The sequence below is a fragment of the Eutrigla gurnardus genome, assembly GCF_963514095.1.
Source record: "Eutrigla gurnardus genome assembly, chromosome: 14".
Classification (NCBI taxonomy): Eukaryota; Metazoa; Chordata; class Actinopteri; order Perciformes; family Triglidae; genus Eutrigla; species Eutrigla gurnardus.
In genome coordinates, this window is record NC_139937.1 from 1,221,722 (window position 1) to 1,245,171 (window position 23,450).

Consider the following 23,450-nt stretch of genomic DNA (forward strand, 5'->3'; position numbering starts at 1 on the left):
GATTGCCTATTTACAGGGAAGTATTTCGGGCGGCACGTCTTAGAGTTTGAGTCCGACGGAGAGTCCACATGTGTGGATTCGCGGAGCCGCCCGCTGCCCGGTGTTGGTCTGCGGTCCAAGGGCTTTTTACCCAGCTCTGAGGGCACGAGGCCCGACTATTCGTCGGTGTTCATGTGTCTATTTACCGGAGGGAATCCCCGCAACGTGTCCGAGGGTTTACGGTTCTCCGGACGGAGCAGTGGTCCGGGGTTCGCGGTGCGTAATTGTGGCTTCGTGTGGCCGTGGGCTTTTCAGACAGCCTTGGGGGTATAAGTGCCGATAGTTTGGCCCGGTTCGATTGCCTATTTACGGGCAGTATTTCGGGCGGCGCGTCTTAGAGTTTTGAGTCCGACGGAGCAAAGTAAAATTCCGCTGCTGCAGAGAAACTAGTTCCTCAAAAAATGGATGATTCATGCGATGCGAGGTTAGTTTTGTTTCAAATATTATTCTATCAACACAGATATGTACATCGACAGTCTAGTGTTTTAATTGATTTGCCTCGGGTGCACTGTGGAGTCGGTATGAGTGTTTTTAATGCCTGTCTAGCTAAGAACCATTGACCTGCGCTAGCCATAGCATAAGCGAACTCGGCAACTAGAAGAACTGAATGAAATTTCTTGAAAACGTCTCCAGACGTCTGGAACACACCGGCCCACTTGGAAAATAGGTCTTATGTCCAAAATTCTGAACTATCCCTTTAAGAAGAGGTTTAATTACAGCTACTTTAATTGACTGTGGCACATAGTCTGTTAATAAAGACAAATTGATCATATCTAATAAGGACTTGCTAACTAAGGGTAAGACTTCTTTGAGTAGCCTAGTTGTTATCGGGTCCAGGAGACAGGTTGAAGGTTTAGATCAAGAGATTATTGACGTTAGTTGGTTAAGGTAGATTGGAGAAAAGCAGTCCAAATATATAGCAGTTCTTAATGCTATTTCTATTTCTAATATTCCTGAGTTTGAGGGTAACGTGGTTCCAATTCAAGGCAAGACGTGAGTAATTTTGTCTCTGATAGCTAAAATGTTATCATTAAAAAAGTTCATAAAGTCATTACTACTAAGATCTCTGGGAATACATGGCTCAGTAGAGCTGAGACTGTCAGCCTGGCTACAGTACTGAAAAGAAATCTAGGGTTGTTTTTATTTTCCTCTATTAAAGATGAGTAGTAGGCTGCTCTAGCATTACAGAGAGCTTTCTTATACGTTTTAAAGGTCCCATATTAAGAAAAACAGGTTTTCTCTGGCCTTTACACCTATAAACTGGTCCTTGCTGAGCCTGTCAACTCCCAGGATGAGGAAAACAAGCGACTGCTGCATGGTCTCTGCAGCCCACCCACTGGTAAAAAAAAACGGTGCTCCTACAGGCTGTTCAGATTCAGCTCCTGTTGTTATATAACGAAAGGAGTCATTTGCATAGGCCGAACTCCTCTGCACGATGATAGGAGAAATCCGAGAGGGGGCGTTTCGCAACACAGTGGGGAGAGCGCAGCCCGACAGCAGGAATCTAATAAATCCCAGTGCAGGTGAAGCTGGAGACAATCCTCCCTTTGTCGCACGCGCTCTGGTGAGTCTTCACTGCTGCCCCCAGTCGGACGGAACCCGGGGGCACATGTCAGACAGAGCACCGTGCACGACGTGAGTGCGTTAACCACTTCACATCGGATTGCTTCAGTAATGAGGGTCAGTAGAAAGCTGGTTTTGCCTCGACACTGACCCTCGTAAAAGGATCTGCCCCATACAGTACCCAGCAACTTTACCTGAGCCACATAGGCGAGCCATAGCGATACATCCACGTAAACATTGGGTAGGCAATGACAGACAGAGCTCATTAGCATTTAAAAGTGTAGACACAGAACCAGCCTGTTCTCAGGAGACAGCTGAAATTCAGGACCATGGATGGGTTTGGGGCAATGCATATCGAAAACAATGTTGTTGGACCACTGACAGCTCTGTGGAATTGATGAAAAACAGTATAATATGGGATCTTTAAGACTGTCTTGCCCAGGGCTCCAGAGTGCGACCAAAATTTTTATGAGTGCGACTGAAAAAAATTGTAGGTCGCACTGGTGCACCTAACACTGCTCGGGTGAAAAAAAAAATCAGAAGCGCAGCATCTCTTTATGTTCTCCTGACGGTATCGTGGTCTAAACCAATAAGAGACAGAGCTCGGGCGGGTCCTTGCCTCTGATTGGCTGTGGTCCTTTTCACACTGCTGTAAATTGTGTCAGTTCGAAAATGCGAGCGAGCAGAGCAGGTACTCTGAGCGCTTCGACAATGAGCGCTTCGATTTTCTTTGAAAGTGAAGAGAGTCAGAAAGCCTCGCCCCGAGACTAATTAAAAAGCCCAAAAATATGCCTTCAGACAGGACTGGTTGAAGCAATTTCCCTGGCTGATGTACGATGAAGAAAGGGACTCAATGCACTGCATTTATTGTCGGGAGTGCGGTCAGCATTTGGCCGGTAATAGTGCGTTTGTGGAGGAGTCAACAACATTTCGCATCGAGACATTGAAAAAGCGCAATATGTCCAAAAAGCATACTACATGCCGTGATAAGTGTGTTAATAAAGTGGCCCCTCATCCAGCTGCATTTCAGCGTCAGGCTGTATCAATCACGTCCGCTGAGGAATCTGAAATGATTATAAAATTCAACGTCGCATACAATATTGCAAAGGAGGAGTTGCCGTTCACTAAATTTAAGTCCGAAATTATTCTGATGAAAAAAATGCCGACACACTAAAGAACAAGACAGCTGCAGAGGTTGGAAACGCCACGTACACGTCATTCATGACTGACGGCGACACAGACGTCTCTACGAAGGAGTGCGTTATTGTCTACTGCCGCATTTTGCATAAAGGGAGGCCGGTCAACATGTTAATTGGACATGTCGGGTGGAGCATGGACACGCACAGTGTTTGAAGGTCCACATTACAGCATGAGAGATCATGAATAGGAAATTGTATAGTAGCCTATTCCTAATATTATTATTAAAAATGAATAGCCTAAGTAAAAATATAATTAGGCTAGGCTAAGATCACATAAACAGTTTTCCATTTGCAATCTATAGACTAGTGACCTGTATGATCTTTTTATTCTTGAGGAATTTATGCTGCCACAAAGCAAGCATTTACTGCGCTTGGGCATCAGTGTGCAGATTGGCTGGAGAAAACGGTTCCTCTGGGTGCTGATGGTGCTGCAGTTAACCTAGGCCATAAGGGGGTGTCATTATGTAAAAGGAGAGCGATAAAAAGGTGACCTTTTGGCGTTAAAGGCGACGCGATGAAAAATGTGGGTGCACCTTAATTTTGTGCTGGTGCACCTAAGAAAAAAAGTTAGGCGCACCAGTGCAACCAATGCAAAAAGTTAGTCTGGAGCCCTGGTCTTGCCAGACTAGGTGGGATTCTTCCGGTTTGGTGGAGCACCAGATGATTTCAAGATTACGCAATTTTTGTTTTAATTTACGAGTTTGGGAGTTATACCATGGAGCTAACTTCCATTGTTTTAGAGTTTTCTGTTTTAGAGGAGCAACAGAGTCGAGAGTCGTTCTCAGTAGGCTTCTAGATTCATCTATAATAAGAGAATCGATCTGGGAGGGACTAAAATTAACATTGAAGTCCTCCGTTTCATTAAGACATGGCATTGAACTCAAGATTGGTGGAATCATTTCCTTAAACTTAACTACAGCTGTATCCAATAGACACAGAGAGTAGTTGCTTTTTCCTAGAGGAGCAAAGTCCAGTAGTAATAATTCAAAAGTTATCAAGTAATGGTCAGATGAAGAAGAATTTTGAGGAAAGATTATTAACTGTTCAATTTCAACGCCATACGATAAGACGTTCGAGAGTGTGGCTATGACAGTGAGTTGGTCTATGTACACTCTGACTGAAGCAAATAGAATCAATTAATGAAGTAAATGCTACACTAAGGCTGTCATTAAAATCTCATTAAAATCCCCCACAATAATTACTTTATCTGATTTAAGGACTAAACTTGATAGAAATTCTGATAAGACTTCAGAATATGGACCAGGAGCACGTTACACTATAACAAACTGTGTTGTTTTCCAGTTTGGGTGCGAAAGGCTGAGAATCAGTCTGTCAAATGAGTTATAATTTAGTTTTGGTTTTGGATTGATTGATAGGCTTGAATCAAAAATGGCTGCAACTCCTCGACGTCTGCTGTCTCGTGATATGAGTATTAATATGGCTGGGAGGACTAGCTTCGTTTAAGTAAACAGTCTTCATCACGCAGCCAGGTTTCAGTCAGGCAGAATAAATCAATATGATTATTTGATATTAAATCATTGACTAATATTGAGAGGAGGAGTATCGGGGGTGACAGAGAGGAGGAGTATCGGGAGTCTGGTGGGAGACTTAGCTCTCTGGTGTCACACTAACCACCTACAGCGCAATACATCTAAGACGAAGGAGCTGGCCATTGACTTCAGGGGGTCCAGAACAAGACCACGACTGGTCCTGCTAGAGGGAGCTGAGGTGGAGGCTGTGGCATCATCCAAATACCTCGGGCTGTGGATTGATAATAAACTGGACTGGACATCACACACCAGCCACCTGTACAGGAAGACACAAAGCAGGTTGTACTTCCTGAGATTATGGTCGTTAAACCTCTGCAGCAAACTGCTGTGGATGTTTTACCAGTCTGTGGTCACCAGTGTCCTCTTCTACACTGTGGTGTGCTGGGGGGGCAGCATATCCAAGAAGGACACCTCCAGACCGGATAAACTGATCAGGCGGGCTGGCTCTGTGGTCGGCATGAAACTGGACTCATTGTTGACAGTGGCAGAGAGGAGGACAAACTTCTGGACATTATTGACAATGCCAGCCACCCCCTGCACACGTCATTAGCAACCAGAGGAGCCTGTTCAGTGGAAGGCTGCTCCTTCCAAAGTGTAGGACCAGTAGACTCAAGAACTCCTTTGTCCCTCATGCCATTATACTCTACAACTCCTCACTTGGGGGGGAGGAGGAAATAGGCTATAGAGGACATATATATATATATATATATATATATATATATATAGCTGAGTTTATTGGTTACTGTCTATTGTTTTCCTTCTTTTTTAGCTAAGAGTTTTATTGTTTACCGTTTATTGTTTACTTTCTATATTTATTTAGCTATGTTCTTTTTTCTGTAAGCTGCAAGCTACAATTTCCTTGAGGGAGTCATTCCAAAGGGATCAATAAAGACAAGTCTAAGTCTAAAGGCGGGTCCACACCGGACCGAAAATCGGCGTCTTTGAGAGAGTCGGCGTCCGTGACATGAGTCTCCTTGGTGTGGTCGCTCGAATCGGCCCACGTCGGCATTCATTTCAGCCGATTCAAATGTGTAATCCGCCATTCGAGTCGGCCATATTAAATAGCCCGACTTCATTTACCGACGTCGGGCAGTCGGTGCGGTGTGGACCCGCCTTAATACTGCTTTAGATGAGAGAGATATAATGGGTCATTCCATGACAACTCAGCCTGGTCTCAACACTGGTTTGTCATGTTTTAGGACTTCCATTGAAATCAGCAATGTTTCTCGATAGGAGAGCAGCTCCATCCAATTTGGGGTGGATGCCATCTCTCTTTAACAGACCAGGTTTTCCCCAGAAAGGCTGCCAATTATAAACAAAGCCCACATCTGGACACAACGTCACTAGCCAGGGGTGGAAAGATGACATGCGGCTATACATGTCATCACTAGTAAAGTTTGGCAGGGGACCAGAGAAAAACTAGTCCGACATTGTTTTTGCATATTCACACACCGACCAGCATTAATTTTAGTGACCTCCGATTGGCGTAATCAGGTGTAATTAACGCCGACACGAATAACAATCTTACTGTATTTACGTTTATCCTTAGCCAGCAGTTTCAATTGAAATGTCGCCCGCTCTGGCCTCTGGGACACATTTGACTAAAGTTGCTTGTGCCGCTATTTTCACGTGTCTCACAATAAAGCTACCAATTACCAGAGTTGGCTTCTCAACGGGTGTGTCGCTGAGTGGGGAAAATTGATTAGACACGTGAACATGGTGGTTAACCGTGGGCTTCGGTTTAATACTATGCCTCTTTCGGACATTCACCCAGGGGTTTGCCAGGGGACGGCTAGGAGCTGCTACGCTATGTCAGCCCACACCGTCTACGGCAGGGGTGCCCAGGTCCGGTCCTGGAGAGCTACTGTCCTGCATGTTTTAGGTTTCTCCCCGCTCTAACACACCTGATTCGAACAATTTTCAAACCTGTGACAAGCTTCAGTTGCTTGATAACGAGCACATCATTAGGATCAGGTCTGTGAGCCGGGAGAAACCTAAAGGCAGGAACACACCGGCCCAACCGTTGGACGTCTGAAGCGTTTGGAGAGGCTCGGACGAGGTCGGGAACACATATGTTTGGTGTGTACAGCTGCGTCGGAAGCTTTCGGAGCCGCGCGGACGTTGTCTGATCAGACTGAGCATGCGAAGTCTGAGGAGGTGGGCTGTTGGACGTCTGAGCCATTGGATACTCTGATTGGCGGTGTGCTAGCGAATCAGAGTATCCAATGGCGGTGTGTGGGCGGGGCGGAAGTGACGATGGTAAACTCCGTATTACTCGTTCCCTACTGAGACGACGTCTTCGTAAAATAATGAGCCCGAGAGCACACAACGCGAGTGTCACCCTAGCCAGAGTCATCTTTCCAGAAATGCCAAGTATTTAGTCCACAAAGGTCTTCTCGAGTCGAACGAATACTGAACCAAGACTGTGTGTGCATTGTTTTTATCTGCACTCCGTTCCGTCATTTCCTGTTTTCCTGTTTTGGAGTACTGGCACGAGACTAGCGCCACCCGCTGTTAAGGAGGCTTATTGCATCTCGCGCAAGCGCAGAACGTACACGCTGCTGTGTCATCGGAAGCACGTCGAAGCGGTGTGTACAACGCAACTTTTCTGCCGAACGGGTCAGACGAGAGGCAACAGAGTGGGCGGAGAATGATCGGATAAGCCAGTTGGACGTCTGGGCGGTGTGTGGGGGCCTTAAAACATGCAGGACAGTAGCTCTCCAGGACCAGACTTGGGCACCCCTGGTCTACAGCTAGCGTCAGTGCTGAGCAGCACTTCCAAATAATTTATCCTCGCCTCCAAAGCAAAAAGTGAATTACATTTATTACATGTACCCTCATCAGTAAAGGAGGCGGAGAAGTAGCTTAACATTAGACACATTGGGCAGGAGAGAACAGGAGGAGAGGGAAATAGAGAAGCCGTCGTAGCTGCTAGGCTAGCTGTTGCGCTAAAGTAGCTAACAGAGATAGCATGTAAACAACTGCAAATTTAGTGAGAAGGCAACTTACAAAATGAGCGATGTGTCTGCTGAAGCCGGGATAACGTGTTTAAGCTTAAATGGAGCTGCATTTATATATAGTGTTTTTCTAGCTAACTAGCTACTCGCTTTAAACTACATTCAGTCACTTTTACCTGTTCACACACACATTCATAGACTAATGGCAGAGGAGCCGCCTGCACATTGGGATCTAACTCATTTTATACATATTCGCATGCCGATAGCACAGCATTGGGGGCAATTGGGGGTTCAGTATCTTGCCCAAGGACACTTTGGCATGCAGACTGGAGGAGCCAGGATTCAAACCGCCAATCTTCTGATTGGTGGATGACTCGCTCTACCTCTGAGCCACAGCCGCCCCAAACTTAGCAATAGTTAGCTGCTGAATAGGGAAACTACATTAAATCAACAGTTAGGGTAGAGAGAAAACACAACCTGCAGTGAGTGTCACAGAGAAATGACACAAGGCGCTTACCGTCTGAGAAGTCAAACAACAAACCGTTGTTTTTGTGGATCTTACCGGCCGCCTGTTATACGAGGAAGACTAGCGAGTGAACAAACGATTGTGTGATGAACCCAGCGGAGAGAATGATCTGTTATCCTTCTCCAGCCTCCTTTAACTCGCTGTGTTTGGGATCTAAAGATGCTAAAAGCTTAATTGAGCTGAGGCAATTTAGTTTTTAAACGATATTGATTTCTGACTCCACAGTGGAACTTCCCTAGCGCAATGATCACCAGGAAGGTTGGAGCAGCTCTGGCAGCCGGCTGCACAGTGGTGGTGAAACCAGCTGAGGACACGCCACTCTCAGCACTTGCTCTGGCTCAGGTCAGAACCCTGAACATATCCTCTTACACCCTTCTGACAAACGCTTCTAAACACGCTCCTCTACCACTTCTGTAACGCTCCTCTAACAATCTTCTAATACATCTATCCCCACATGACACCCTCTTATCCATCTAACACTCCTCTAATGCTCCTCTAACACATACAAAACTCCTCTTACATGTCTTAACCCACCTCTAACACTTTTCTAACCCTTCTGTAACACTCCTTACACTTCAAAACCTCCTCTATGCTCCTGTAGCACATCCAACGCTCCTCTAACAATCTTCTAACACTTCTAACCCTCCTAAGGCTCCTCTTACACTTCTAACCTTCCTCTTAACACTCCTCTAATACTCCTAACACTCCTCTAACTCTATTCTACCGCTCCTCTTAACCCTCCTAACACTCATCTAAGACTCCTCTTAACCCTCTTCTAACCCTCCTCTAACAGTCTAACACACCTTACACTTCTAACACTCCTCTTACACTTGTAACGCCTGGTTCACACCGGTCGCGGAAGCGCTGCGAATAGGCGCGTAGTGGAGCCCGCTTCCTTTCGGCGCCCTTGTTAATCGATAGTGTAGTTCACACCAGACGCGGAGCACCGCGAATAGGCGCGGCCGTCCCGCACCGTGAAGCGATCATTTCGGCGTCTGCTCTATTTTTTGCGCGTGCCGTGAGCAAACGCGTCAATTCTGGCAGGAAATCACACAGAGAAAATCAATTTCAAAATAAAATACCGCGATTGACAAATGAGAGATGAAAACAATTAATAAATGTGAAGAGTAGATAAACAAATGTGTATTTCAACGGTATATCTGCACTTCTATTGTCTACTACCATACACACTCTCTCTGTCTGTGTGTGTGTCTCTCTCTCTCTCTATCTCTCAGGAGAACGGATAAATAAAATAAGTGTACAAACTTCTTGGTTACAGAAACATGTCGTATTAATTTTATGGGGTTATTTACTCCATAATGAAAAAATAGCTCTGAATGAACAACGGCTGAGCAGAAGCGCTTGTCGACCGTCGCGGAGAAATACGCGTCTGGTCTGAACGGGGGCAGCGGACCGCGCGCGATTTTCTCTAAGGACTCTAAGGCCCCGTCAACACGTAACAAAACAAACTTTTTTTCTTCGTTTTGCCTTGGTTGCTATGGCAACACGTGAAAGCTACGGCTAATATCCACCCAATCAATAAACACCCATAAGATGACAATTTGGCCCATATAAACAATAAGCATCAACAGCCGTCACCCTAAGGACCATGATGAGGTGTTGTCACACGTGATGGATTAATTAGAAAACGAAATGCCTACATTCATGGGAAGTTAGCTAGCGGTTGTTTGTTAGCATCGTGATAAAGTAGCAAATCTGCGACTTTTTTCCCGGAATATTGCCCCCCTCTCTCGGCTCCGTTTATTTTCATACAGTGGCCCCGATACGCCGTCGTACAGACGAGCAGAATATCTGCTACGAGCACGTCAGCTGCCGCTTTGTTGTTGTTACGAGACGTCGCGGGGGAAGAAGTCAGGCTCGAGGGTCGAGGGGCGGGCCGATGACGTCATCGTATTTGTTTTCGCTGTCTACATGAAAACGAACACTAAACGGAGGGGTGTCGTTTTTTTTTTCTTTTTCACCCTGAGAGCTGGTTTCAAAAAAGTGCGTTTGCAGGCAGCGAAAACGCCGGATCCGTATGGACGGCCGGGCGAAACGCACAAGACTTGCGTGCGATTACCCACAAAAAACTTCTTCGTATGGACGGCCTCTAACACTCCTCTGACACACCTCTGACACTCCTCTAACACGCCTCTTACACTTTTAACATTCATCTTCCACTTCTAACATTCCTCTTAACACTCCTTCAACACTCCTCTATCACTTCTAACACTCCTCTTAACATTCCTTTAACACTCCTCTTACACTTCTAACATTCCTCTTAACACTCCTTCAACACTCCTCTATCACTTCTAACACTCCTCTTAACATTCCTTTAACACTCCTCTTACACTTCTAACACTCAACTAACACTCTTTACCGTCCTCTAACATTCCTCTTTCACTTGCAACCCTCCTAACAATATCACTCCTTGACACTTTAACACTGCTCTAACACTAAGGGCCTGTCCACACGAAAACGTTTTCAGTGCGTAAACGCAGAAGTCTTGTGCATTTCGCCCTGCCGTCCATACGAATCGGGCGTTTTCCGCTCCTCGACCCTCGAGCCTGACTTCTTGCCCCGCGACGTCTTGTAACAACAACAATAACGGCGCCTCCGTGCTCGTAGCAGATATTATGCTCGTCTGTACGACGGCGTATCAGGGCCACTGTATGGAAAAAAAAAAAGGAGACGAGAGAGGGGGGCGATATTCCGGGAAAAAAGTCACAGATATGCTACTTTATCACGATGCTAACAAACAACAGCTAGCTAACTTCCCATGAATGTAGGCATTTATTTGTCTAATTAATCCATCCCAACGTGTGACAACGCCTCGTCAAGGTCCTTAGGGTGACGGCTGTTGATGCTTATTGTTGGTTTTATTTATACGGGCCAAATTGTCATCTTATGGGTGTTTATTGATCGGGTGGTCGGGCGGAGATTAGCCGTAACTCTCACGTGTTGCCATAGCAACGGCAAACATCCGGTCACGCTCCGTCTCTTCTTCTGCATGTTTGTAGCAGAAACAGCGCCACATATAGGCCTGGAATATGTACTACAGCGCGCTGAGTCGTTTTCAGTGGATTCGTCTGGACGCAGATTTTCTTGAAACGACGCCAAGGCAAAACGGAGAAAAAAAGTTTGTTTTGCTTCGTGTGTACGGGGCCTAACACTCGTCTTACCCCTCCTCTAACAATCCTCTAACACTCCTCTTAATCCTCCTCCTCTAACATTCCTCTTACACTTCTAACACTCCTCTTACACTCCTTCTAACCCTCCTCTTAACACTCCTCAACAATCATTTAACAATCACGTCTAACACTCCTCTAAATTTATTTCCTGATCAATTTTATCTATCACGTCAAATGCTCCTCTGGCACTTTCTGTAACTGATTGATTTTTCCTGCAGCTGGCAGAGCAGGCTGGGATCCCGGCGGGGGTCTTCAACGTGGTCCCGTGCTCCAGAGAGAAGACTCCGTCAGTTGGGGAGGTTCTCTGCACCGACCCACTGGTGGCCAAAATTTCCTTCACTGGCTCCACTGCCACAGGCAAGGTGAGACCCTGCTAAGGTGGGCTTTAATAAATTAACTTCCTGTTTATGCTGACTGGTGAAAGATTCAATGTCACAAGATAAACATTCATCATCTTCTCTGCTCTTTATGATTTCCTGGTAACTCGGCTGTGATCAAAATAAAAACGAATGAAAACTGAATTAGGGGCTGTAACGGTACACAAAATTCACAGTTCAGTACGTACCTCAGTTTCTTGGTCACAGTTCACTATGTATGGAAAACAAAGAAAATGCAGAAAATATATTTTTTTCTTCATTTATTTTGAAAATGATTAACAATTAACAGTTGCTCATTGGCCATAATCCTTACTTCAACAGTTGCCACAATGTAGACACAACAGACCCACTCAAATACACATGAGGCATGTGAAGGCACATTGAAGCGGCTCGAGCACTCTGATCGGCTCTGATGGAGTGTGGTCGCATATACGCTGCTATAAACACTGACAGCAGTCATTTTGTCTCAGTGTGAATCTGTAGTGGGAGGAGCCTGAAGCCTGTGAGGAGGACTCGCCCTCCAGTCTGTTTGTTTTGTTTCGGTAATCGATAGATTCACGTGACACTGTCTTAAATTTATTGTCTTAAGTGTATCCTCAAATGAACCCAACTTCAGATCAATGATGTCGGCACACAGTTTCATGGTCCATTGAGCTTAATTAACATGGCTATCCAGGCTAAGCCTACCAGCATCCTACACCTAACAACAACAAATGCACTGCCAAAACATTATGGGTAAAACCCTAACCGTATGAATTGCTGTTCTGCGTGAAGTAAAAACCAACAGCTCATGCAGAATTAGTACAGAATTAGTACTCAAGTACTAATTCTGCATGAGCTGTTGGTTTTTACTACTACCAGACTGCACTGTCTGTGAGTGTGGTAAAATCCAACTATTCTGGAAGGCAGTATGCACAGAATTACGTACAGCTATAGGGCAGCAACTGCTCCCTGATCCACTGGTGTGCCAACTGGGGAGTCTGCCAGACGCTCTGTGGATGCACAGACATAGACCAGTGTCTACTGATGTTGGCAAGAAAGAGTAAAATGACAAAGTGGGTTAGTGATGATCCTCCTAATATCCAAATGTGGAAATCTCTGATATCTGATGTTATAACCTTAGAGAGACTGTGGTATTGTAAGGGTGGGAGAATTTATCGTTTTTTGAAAAACATGGGAAGGGCCTCTGGACCTTTTTAAGGAATTAATGTCAATGAGTTCCACTCATGTGAATTGTCACCGCTATCATTTCCTTTGATGTATGCTGTTTGCTTTCTTATGGACCAAAACTGTATGTGTATCTGCAAGAAATAATAATAAAAAAAAAATGTTCAAAACCAACAGTTCTTTATATATGGATTCAAGGTAATGTGATAAGAAGTTGGTGTTTATGTTCACTTTAATTAAGGATTCATATTTGTCACTGACATAATAGTTTAACAACTTGAAGTTAAAACTTGACATCTGCTCCCAGGTACTGCTGAAACTAGCTGCTGACACTGTAAAGAAGGCATCTATGGAGCTGGGAGGCCATGCCCCCTTCATTGTGTTCGACAGTGCTGATGTAGACAAGGCGGTGGACGGAGCAATGGGCTCCAAGTTCAGGAACTCTGGGCAGGTAACATGAGGGTCTGAGTGAAGCTTACAGTAAAACACATCAGAAATCACAGTCCTCTTTTCTTCCTGCAGACCTGCGTGTGTTCCAACCGCTTCCTGGTGCAGAGCAGCATCTACCATCGTTTTCTGGAAAAGTTGGGCCAAGCAATGGACGCTGACCTCCGCCTGGGTCATGGCTCAGAGCCTGGCACCACCCAAGGGCCACTCATTAACACCAGAGCTGCAGAGAAGGTAAATGCACTGCACTTTTCGAAAGTTAGTAAAATAACTCATGAGTCATTTGGAAGGAGAATATGGACAAGACAATAAAAAGTACATGTTGGAAAAATGAAGTGATTGTACGCAAAAATGTACACAAAAAAAACGATAATCGGTTTAGAATCAAATCGTTGACCTCTGAATCGGAAGCGGAATCAATCATTAGGTGCCAAGAGATTCCCATCCCTACTATACACTGACTATTGAACTGTCCACCGGATTGCACTATGCAGAATCTGTCCAGTATGGTGGTCCCGAGCCTGGTTGAAGAGCCAACCTCAAACCGATGGGTCACGGCACCAATGTGACAGATGTAGGTGTATGGGATGAAATGTAGCTCCACACTACTGCTGTTTCCACACACCACAGGCGAAGAGCAGGTAGATTATGGGGGGTTTATTCAAAACATGCAACACAGTATGACAGTGGAATGATGAGGGGACATTTCTGCTCTCAGGATTAACAGTCAGATTGACAACCTTATCATTCTGTGCATTCAAATAAACAAAAATACATAAATCTATCCATTATATACAGTGGACCACCTATCACACGTGGAAAGTCTTACCACATTGAAATCTTGAAACATAGATGGCGGTGTTGTACCATTTTTTCATAATTTTCTGAACTCTACCGTTTAACTAAGACTCTACCATTGAACTAAGACTGCCATTCCCAAGACTACAAAGTTAAAACACTTCTGTGTGATAGGTGGTCCACCAGATATCAGATGCTGTGTCCAGGGGAGCGAAGGTGCTGAAGGGTGGGAATCGTCTTGATGGGTCCTTTATGCAGCCGACTCTGCTGGCCGACGTAACCACAGACATGATCTGCACCAAAGAAGAAACCTTCGGCCCATTGCTGCCCGTCATCAGGTCTGTAGACTCAAATATTATACATGTTTAAAAAGATTTTCTACAGCATAATACTATGGTTGTTTAATGATTTTTTTCATGGCCTACTAAACTTTGACCTTCTACATTTGTTTGTTTATTTTTGTCCTCAAATTTGAGTGTAAGTAGTGCTCGACCGGGCTGCACGGTGGTGGGTAGCACTCTCGCCTCACAGCAAGAGGGTCCTGGGTTCGATTCCCGGGTCGGCCCCGGGTTCCTTCTGTGTGGAGTTTGCATGTTCTCCCCGTGTAAGCGTGGGTTCTCTCCGGGTTCTCCGGCTTCCTCCCACAGTCCAAAGACATGCAAGATGGGGATAGGTAAATTGGTGACTCTAAATTGCCCGTAGGTGTGAATGTGAGCGTGAATGGTTGTCTGTCTCTACATGTCGGCCCTGCGATAGACTGGCGTCCTGTCCAGGGTGTACCCTGCCTTCGCCCAATGACAGCTGGGATCGGCTCCAGCCCCCCCGTGACCCTAAATACAGGATAAGCGGTAGAAAATGGATGGATGGATGGATAGTGCTCGACCGATATGGGTTTTTCAATGGCCGATGCCGATATCGGGAGAGAGCAGGGCGGCTGATGGCCGATCTATAATGCTGTTTTTGTTGTTATCATGTTTTACGCTGCATCTCTGTGCACGTGATCAATAAAGAACTTTGAACCTTGTTTGTTTTTTTTGCATCTGATAAAATACAACAATTTAATTAATGATAACAACAAATGAGACAAAAAATTGCTATAGGGGGCAGGACCCACAGATGCTACCTATTACAGATCAGTGGTGAGACCTCACTATAGACTCGAACTGAACCAGTCCTTTTTAAATAAAAATGCCTGCGCCGCGAGCCACCCAGACTGCTCTCCGCTGGGGTAGTCAAGGCAACTTTATTTGTATAGCACTTTTCATACACAAGGCAGACTCAAAGTGCTTTACATCATAATATGTCATACAATAAAAAAAGTAAAAAAAATTGAAGAATTAAAAGAAAATGAAGGCAAAATTAAAATGTATTGCAGCAAGACAAAGAGAATAAAAACATTTGCAATACAATGGACAACAGTGCAGACGTTAAAAGATTTAGCAGAAAGCTAAGGTGAACATAAAAGTTTTCAGTCTAGTTTAAAATGTGGTCGGAGTTGGGGCAAGTTTTACATCTTCAGGAAGTTTATTCCAGCTATTTGTTGCATAGTGACTAAGTGATGCTCTCCTGTGATTTGAGATTACTCTGGGAATCACTAACAGATTGGTTCTCAGAAGATCTTAGTGGTCTAGAGGGCTTATGTAGTGGGAGCATATCAGTGATATACTATGGCCCTACACCGATTTATATGTGAGCAGGAGGATTTTGAAATCAATTCTCTGACATACAGGGAGCCAATGTAAGGATTTAAGAATTGGTGTAATGTACTCACATTTTTTGGTATTTGTTAGAAATCTAGCAGCAGCGTTCTGAACAAGCTGTAGCTGCCTGACAGTTTTTTTTTTTTTCGTAATCAGCGAGGAGACCATTACAGTAGTCTAGCCTGATAGTAGGCCGATTTTGTTACTGATTTGATGTGACTGTCGAAATGTAAATCAGAATCCATAATAACCCCAAGATTTCTGGCTTTATTTGAGGTTTTCAGGGACAGAGAGTGAAGGTGTTGAATTACTTTAATCCTTTCTTTTTTAGCACCAAAAACAATTTCCTCAGTTTTGTCCTCATTTAGTTGTAGGAAGTTTTGGCACATCCAGTCTTTGACTTGCTCAATGCACTGGCACAGAAGATTTATGGGACGATAGTGATAGCGCTACATAGATTTGGGTGTCATCGGCATAGCAATGGTGGTCAATGTTATTATTTTGCATGAGTTGTCCTAGTGCAGGGATGCCAGGGTGAAATTGGACAGGGGGAAAGATTTTTTTCAAGTGAGACCTCAGGGGCCGGATTACACTTTCGGAATGAAAAGGCCAAACATTGACTCAACACATGGATAGGTAGGCTATTTAAAATTATTCATGAAGGCCTACACATCAAAAAGAAATTGCATTGGCACCAAAAATAGCCTCACAATGAGGCCTAAATTACATACATTACAAAGGAAGATGATTGACAGGCGCTCTCCTTCATACAATCACGTGCACACTACATGGCTGCACCTGATTGGACGATCGCTTTCACAGCTGTCCTGTCTGCTCCCGGATTTCAAACCGACAAACTTGGCGGCTCGTTTGAAAACGTTCTCTTATTTTACGACAATAGTTCACCGAAACGTGTTTCTGAAAACATTTTAAGCGAGAAATAAGCTATGCAGTTGCTGAATCTGTCTTGATTTTACATGGACAACATTCAGTTTAAAAGATTTTCGAGAGCTTGCGGGAGGCAGCGGCGCACCGTCTGTCCACACTCGCCGTGAGTCGAATGCATTGCAGGGCATACCGTAAATCCTTTAATATAGAACTCAGCCAAAATCTTCGCGACACGAACCTGACTGAATGAATGGGAAGGGTGGAAATAACGCTGCCTGTCGACACTTGCCCCGGCCAATGTGACTGGCCGGTAATAGAATACAGGCCAGTATTAGAGGGTTTACGGTATATATGTATTTTTTTTTTAAATAGATAAAATAATAATAAAAAAAAAAATTCTCCCCTTATAACCCTGGCATCCCTGTCCTAGTCCTATGTAGATGTTGAATAAAGTCGGCCCCAAGATTGAACCTTGGGGGGACTCCACACGTTACATTGGTAGGTTCTGATACAAAGTCACCAATGGAAACAAAATAGTTCCTATCTTGTATATATGACTTGAACCACCTTAAGACTGTGCCTTAAAACCCCACCCAGTTTTCCAACCTGTCCAAAAGTATTGAGTGGTCGACAGTGTCAAATGCAGCACTGAGGTCTAGCATTAATATTGAAGTTTTGCCAGAGTCTGTGTTGAGACGGATGTAATTTACAACTTTAATAATGGCCGTCTCTGTGCTATGAAAAGGTCGAAATCCTGACTGGAAGTTGTTGTGGCAGCCAGTTGAAGCCAGGATGTGATTTAGTTGTTGGAGGACAACTTTCTCAATTATTTAACTTATGAAGGGATTTGAAATTGGTCTGTAGTTGTTGATAATAGAGGCATCTAGGCTCTGCTTTTTTAGAAGAGGTTTAATGCCTGAAATTGCCTGATTAAACAGTTATTAACTATTTGCAATACGTCTATTGATAGGCTGTCAAAAACCTTCTTAAAAAAGCTGATATTTGTGTTGGGGGGGTTGGTCAGTCTGTCAACAGTTGCAAATAGGGTTTTCGCCTTATTAGTGGTGGTGTTTATGATATTGGAGAAGAATGTTTCTCTCGCACTTTTTAAGACTAAATTGTAGGCCCGGAGGCTCTCTTTAGGGTCATTCCATGTGAAAACAACCAATATCGGGGTACCATGTACATGGTACATCTCAGATTTTGCTGAAAAGAGGTGAAAATATGGCTTATCTTACCAAACGAGGGAATCTGAAGTTTGAGGTCAATATCTCAAATGGTTTGCCCGTGGCATCTGTGGTGGAAATCGGTTTATAATTACCTGATGAGAAATAAGAATACAACTCCTAACAGAGCTTTTAGTAATTTATTCTATAAAGAGTCCAAAAACAGGCTAGCAGTCGCTACAGACAGACACATTTTTGGAGGCCCATAACTTCTCTTCTAATAGTGATAGAAGGCTGAAAATTGGTCTGTTAGTTCATTGTAGTTTGTACTACAGAATCAACATTCCTTACTGTTTAGGTGAGAGGTGGGTCACCAAAGTCCTAAAAAATGTTGACGCCATGTGTGATTTTTCATTTTTTGGGTGGCCCTAGCACCACGATTAATGATCATATTTATTCTAAACAGGATTATTTGTTATATTTGGGAACGTTGCTCTTGCCAAAATTAATTTGAACGGTATGGTACCACTGGTGGGGGTTTTATGGGGGTCCAAAAACCCTTTCGGGCAGAGGTGACTCTTTTGGAACCAAATATGTGGACCCCCAAATGACCATGTGGTCACTTGATGATCCTAATGGGATTTATACCAGATAAAGATGCATATTTTTTCTTTCTTTTAATGAAATAAAACCTTATTATGAAGCTCCATAATATGAATTTTATTCTTCATAATGCACCATTTTGGACATTTTTTTCCAGAAGTCTGGAATGTAGATCAGGGAGAATTTAGTGATGATGAAGCATGTAAATATTGGAAATAACTTCAGTAACTCGGTGATGACAAAAGCATATTATATTATATATAAATATATAAAGGTAAAATATTTAGATTGCTGGCCATTAATTTCCTGAAAAAAAAACAAATTAAGCCCTTATCCCCGATGAAAGAGACGTGCCTGTGACAAGCGACTTGCAGCACGAGCAAGTCAGCAGTCTGAAAAATCACACATGCCGTCAAATTTTTTTAGGACTTTGGTGACCCACCTCTCACCCAAACAGTAAGGAATGTTGATTCTGCCTGCAGAATTGTGTAGTACAAACTACAGTGAACTAACATACCAATTGTCAGCCTTCTATCACTATTAGAAGAAAAGTTATGGGCCTCCAAAAATGCCAACAAATGAAATGCGAAATTCCAATGTGTCAAAAAGGGGTGTGGCACTTGAAATTCAAATGGATGCCATGGGCAAACTGTTTGAGATATTGACCTAAAACTTCAGATTCCTTTGTTTGGTAACAAGGCATATTTTCCCAATTTTTCAGCAAAATCTGAGAGGTGTCATGGGTACATGGGCTGAGTTGGCATGGAATGACCCTTTATAGATGTCATGGCGAATATGACAAGTTTTAGTCCGCCAGATTCGTTCAGCCTTCCTGCACTCTCTTCTCTGGGCTGTTACAACAGCAGCTTTTCTCCAGGGTCCCTTTTGCTTACCAGAAATTGTTTTAACCATAACAGGTGCAATGATATCTATGACATTCACAATTTTTGAATTAAAGTTGTTTACAAGATCATCAGCATGACATGGGTTTAGAGGTGGTAACGAGGAGATGGCGTTTTTGTGTCTGCAGACATTTTTTGTTTATTGGCCTCATGAGCGCAGGCATTGGCCAATCATCATCTCAAAATGTCATTAATCAGCCCGATTAATCGGCCAACCGATTAATTGGTCGACCACTAGTTAGAAGCAGGAAAAATGAGCAAGCATAAGTATTTGAGCAACTTTGAAAATGGACAAATTGTGATGGCTCGACAAGTGGGTCAGAGCATCTCCAAAACTGCAGCTCTTGTTGGGGGGGGGGGGGGGTTCCTGGTCTGCAGTGGTCAGTACCTATCAAAAGCTGTCATTGATGCACGTGGGGATTGAAGGCTGGCCCAACAGACGAGCTACTGGAGCTCAAATTGTTGAAAAAATGAATGCTGGTTCTGATAGAAAGGTGTCAGAACATGCCCATGCTGATCCCTGTCCACAGACCTGTCAGGGTGCCCATGCTGACCCCTGTCCACAGACCAGTCAGGGTGCCCATGATGACCCCTGTCAACTGCCAAAAGCCCCAACAATGGGCACATTAGCATCAGAACTGGACCACAGCGCAATGGAAGAAGGTGGCCTGGTCTGATGAATCACGTTTCTTTTACATCACGTGGATGGCCGGGAGCATGTGCGTCACTTACCTGGGGAACACATGGCACCAGGATGCATTATGGGAAGAAGGCAAGCCGGTGGAGGCAGTGTGATGCTTTGGGCAATGTTCTGCTGGGAATCGTTTGTTCCTGCCATTCATGTGGCTTTGACAGGTACCATTGTTGCAGACCATGTATACCCTTTCATGGAAACAGTATTTTTGATGGCAGTGGCCTCTTTCAGAAGGATAACGCACCACAAAGCAAAAATGGTTCAGGAATGGTTTGAGGAACACAAGTTCAAGGTGTTGACTTGGCCTCCGAATTCCCCATATGTGACCAGCCACGGCAAAACCAGGAACAAGTCAGCCTCGGGGCATTTTGAGTTATTCACAGATTCTGAAAGTGTCGTTTCTAAGCTTTCCAATGATGTCTAACATAACATGATAATATTTGACGAAGTTGTGGCCATTTGAATCTATGCTTCTCTGAAAACCTTTCACTGAGAAAACTGGCCTGAAAGATTTGCAAATCTCACCTCCCCTCACCTCGCCTGGCGTGCAAGGAAACACAATGGTGCTCATTTGCATCTCATTCAGATAAGCCCTCCCCCCTACAGATGTCACTCAGTGATATCTGCTATCTGTTAGCCTGCAGGCACCGTCTAAGTAGCTAGTGCTAATGATTTAGCAACTAGCCTATTGTCCTCAGGTAGGCTAGTTGCTAAACTATTAGCATCACATCAATTCAAGCAATGCCAACAGGCCCCTTAGCACATTACTGTTAAATCGGATGCCCACAGTACGAGCCAAAAACCTCCCATTACAGCTTAGTTTCGATTTTAAAACGACAGTACTGAGCTAACTTAGCCAGCTAAGCAAAGTAGATAACTTGGATGTTAACGGAAACTCACCCCATAAGAAACTGAAAAGTATTCCTGAAAAAGTATTCCTGCAGACTTCGTTGGCTCAGATGAAATGAGAGGTCCGGGCCGTCTTTCTTTTCGTCTGCGGCTTTTTGGTGGATGCAGTCATCTCCGACGTAACAACTGTATGTCCGTTTGCTCTCTTTCGGCAGCTAAATAATCCATCCGTATACTGTACGTCTTCCAAGGAGAGAGTTCTCCTTTCTTCTTCCGTAGCATTTGCAGTCAAAGTTACGGATTTCCTCCATTTCGCTGTCTTTATCCCATAAGATATAGCGTCTGATGTCTTCCGCTCCAGCTGATCGGCTGCGGGACACAGGCGCTGTATAAATAACCATGTGTTTCGCTTCTAACGTGATTGGCCGAAAAAATAACAACAGCGCGTGAATGGCCAACGGTGATCAGTATGGAAATGAACTGCTTCGCCATGCAAGCCCCAGCGAAGACACAGGCAACGGCAGATTTTTTCCGAAACTACAAATACAAAATGTATACTTTTACGGCAACCAATACTGTTATCTGAAACATGGAGCGGCTTCTTCATGATCTTAAATTGCATATTCTGCAAAAAAACTAAAATCACTAATTTTGAAAAAAAAAACGTATTTAGTCGTTTTCGCGAATTCGTCCCACCCGACTTGTTGCTGGTTTTGCCGTGGCGGGTCATATATATCAATCTCGTTTTCCTTTGTTTGCTGAGCAGCAGGGCGGAATGAACTGCAGTTTTTGGCACTTCCTTGTTGGCTTCATCTTTTAGCTCTGGTGATTCCTGCTTGGTAACAATTTCAAATTTCAGTGGAAAGCAAGTGCTCTGGTTTGGTTGGTTGTGGCCTGCAGTGAGAACAAGCTATTTACTGCGGTCAACCTTTGTTTTGCCATGCTGGCAGCGAGAGTTATATTGACATGCCTCCGTACATTTACACTTCCTCATTGTGGAGGAATCTACACCACATACCACAAATGTCCTCATACTGGTATGTGATTTCTTTGTCATATGTCTCCCAAAATAAATATTGCATGCACAGTTGATGAAGCTTCAAACTAATGCGCATCATTTAAATAAAAATGGAGATATTTGAGTGTGTGACAAGGTTTCGGTATGTATTTTAAGAACTGACCTTGTACTACGTTTGTTATTCTGTATATCCACCTTTAAAACAAAGGCTTTCTGCAGTAAAACCAACAAGGAAAGCTGCTGTCTACTGAATTCTTTGTTTGTGATTTTAAGGTTTAACACAGAGGAAGAGGCTATGGCTATCGCTAACGCATCTAATGTTGGGCTGGCAGGTGAGTGCATCCTTCTGACCTCCATTTTAAACAAGTGTTGAAAATTTTGAACTGTTTGTTGAACTTTAAAACGTATTTTAAAAAAACGATGTAGCATGTGAAAAGAGAGAATCACTTGTCAGGTGTTTTGTTCATCTGGAGTATGTGTGTGTGCATGTGTGTAGAACAACACCACTGCCATTACTACGGCCTCCCACATCATCAAGAGCAATAATAATAATAATAATAATAAAGGAAGCGGCATGCCAGCCCCAGTCCCAAGTGTCAGGGCATGCTGGGTCAACAATGTTTTGTTTTGTTTTTGTATTTTTAAATGATTTATTAATTATTATTATTATTATTTATTTTATTAATAACCTTTTACGATTCTCATGCATATCATGTCTGTGTTATTGCTCTGTTTCCATTGAAGGAGGTGAAACCTTAAAAAGGACTCAACCATGGGCTTCTGTCTCTGCTGCTTGTAAAACACACTCTTATCTTTCTGTTCTCAGGTTACGTCTACTCTCAGGATGTCAGTCAGATCTGGCGGGTGGCGGAGGCATTGGAGGTGGGCTTGGTTGGAGTCAACGAAGGCCTGTTGTCCACTCCTGAAGCCACATTCGGCGGTGTCAAACAGTCCGGTTTGGGCCGTGAAGGCTCGAAATATGGCATTGATGAATATCTGGAGGTCAAGTACATGTGCTTTGGAGGCCTCAAACCCTGAAATAGGATGAAGTGTTAAGAAATACAGTAATCAATAGGACGCAAAAGGTTTTAACTGATGTGATTTAACCATAACCAGCACAAAATGGCCTTTAAATTGGAGTATAAAGACCTTCAGTCTAAAGTGACAACGCTTGAGTTAGTAATGGGAAACGTAGGAAAGTAAATTAGTATGTAAATGTTTATTGTCCCATTGTTAGCTGTCAGGAGGGGCAGGGATCTGAAGTGAGGGTGGGAGAACCAACTAACTACCCCTTAACATAATTGTTAATAATCTTCAGCTCCTTAGTGTTGAACAAACGCTGAAACCTAGGGTTAAATACCTTCTCCTTCAAATCAATTTTTCATTGGACAATATTATTCATTCGACATGAAGAGACTTTTAAAGCTTATCATCTCTTTATAAAATGAACATTTTGTAATTACTAGTACAGATCTTTAGAAATCTAATACAGAATGTGCTAACTGGCCCATAATGTCTCCTGCAAGAGCCTTGTGAAATAGTAGCTAAAGAAATGATGTTGAATACTGAATAGAGTTTCTGTTTTTTCGTCTTAATTGTAATATAACTGTGTAGTCATAGTTAATGTACAAGAATAATTTTGTATTTCTGACAAGGTATTGATTGGAAATTAAAGAGGAAAATGTGATATTAAAGTGGACATATTATACTGTTTTTCATCAATTCCACACAGCTGTCAGAGGTCCAACAACACTGTATTCGATATGCATTGCCCCAAACCCATCCGTGGTCCTGAATTTCAGCTGTCTAAAAGTTG

At 43.6% G+C, this 23,450-nt stretch overlaps 1 protein-coding gene across 1 annotated transcript in view; it reads left to right on the top strand.

Annotated features, from left to right (window-relative positions):
• The window catches only part of aldh5a1 (aldehyde dehydrogenase 5 family, member A1 (succinate-semialdehyde dehydrogenase)), a 52,718-nt gene extending 29,378 nt beyond the window's left edge, over positions 1-23,340 (top strand). The window contains exons 4-10 of the mRNA XM_084026553.1: positions 8,060-8,176; positions 11,244-11,387; positions 12,877-13,020; positions 13,092-13,250; positions 13,989-14,152; positions 21,908-21,966; positions 22,461-23,340. Coding sequence (XP_083882679.1) covers positions 8,060-8,176; positions 11,244-11,387; positions 12,877-13,020; positions 13,092-13,250; positions 13,989-14,152; positions 21,908-21,966; positions 22,461-22,672 — 999 coding nt within the window. The 3' untranslated portion in view covers positions 22,673-23,340. The remainder of the gene's footprint in view (positions 1-8,059; positions 8,177-11,243; positions 11,388-12,876; positions 13,021-13,091; positions 13,251-13,988; positions 14,153-21,907; positions 21,967-22,460) is intronic.
• Positions 23,341-23,450: the final 110 nt, after the last annotated feature.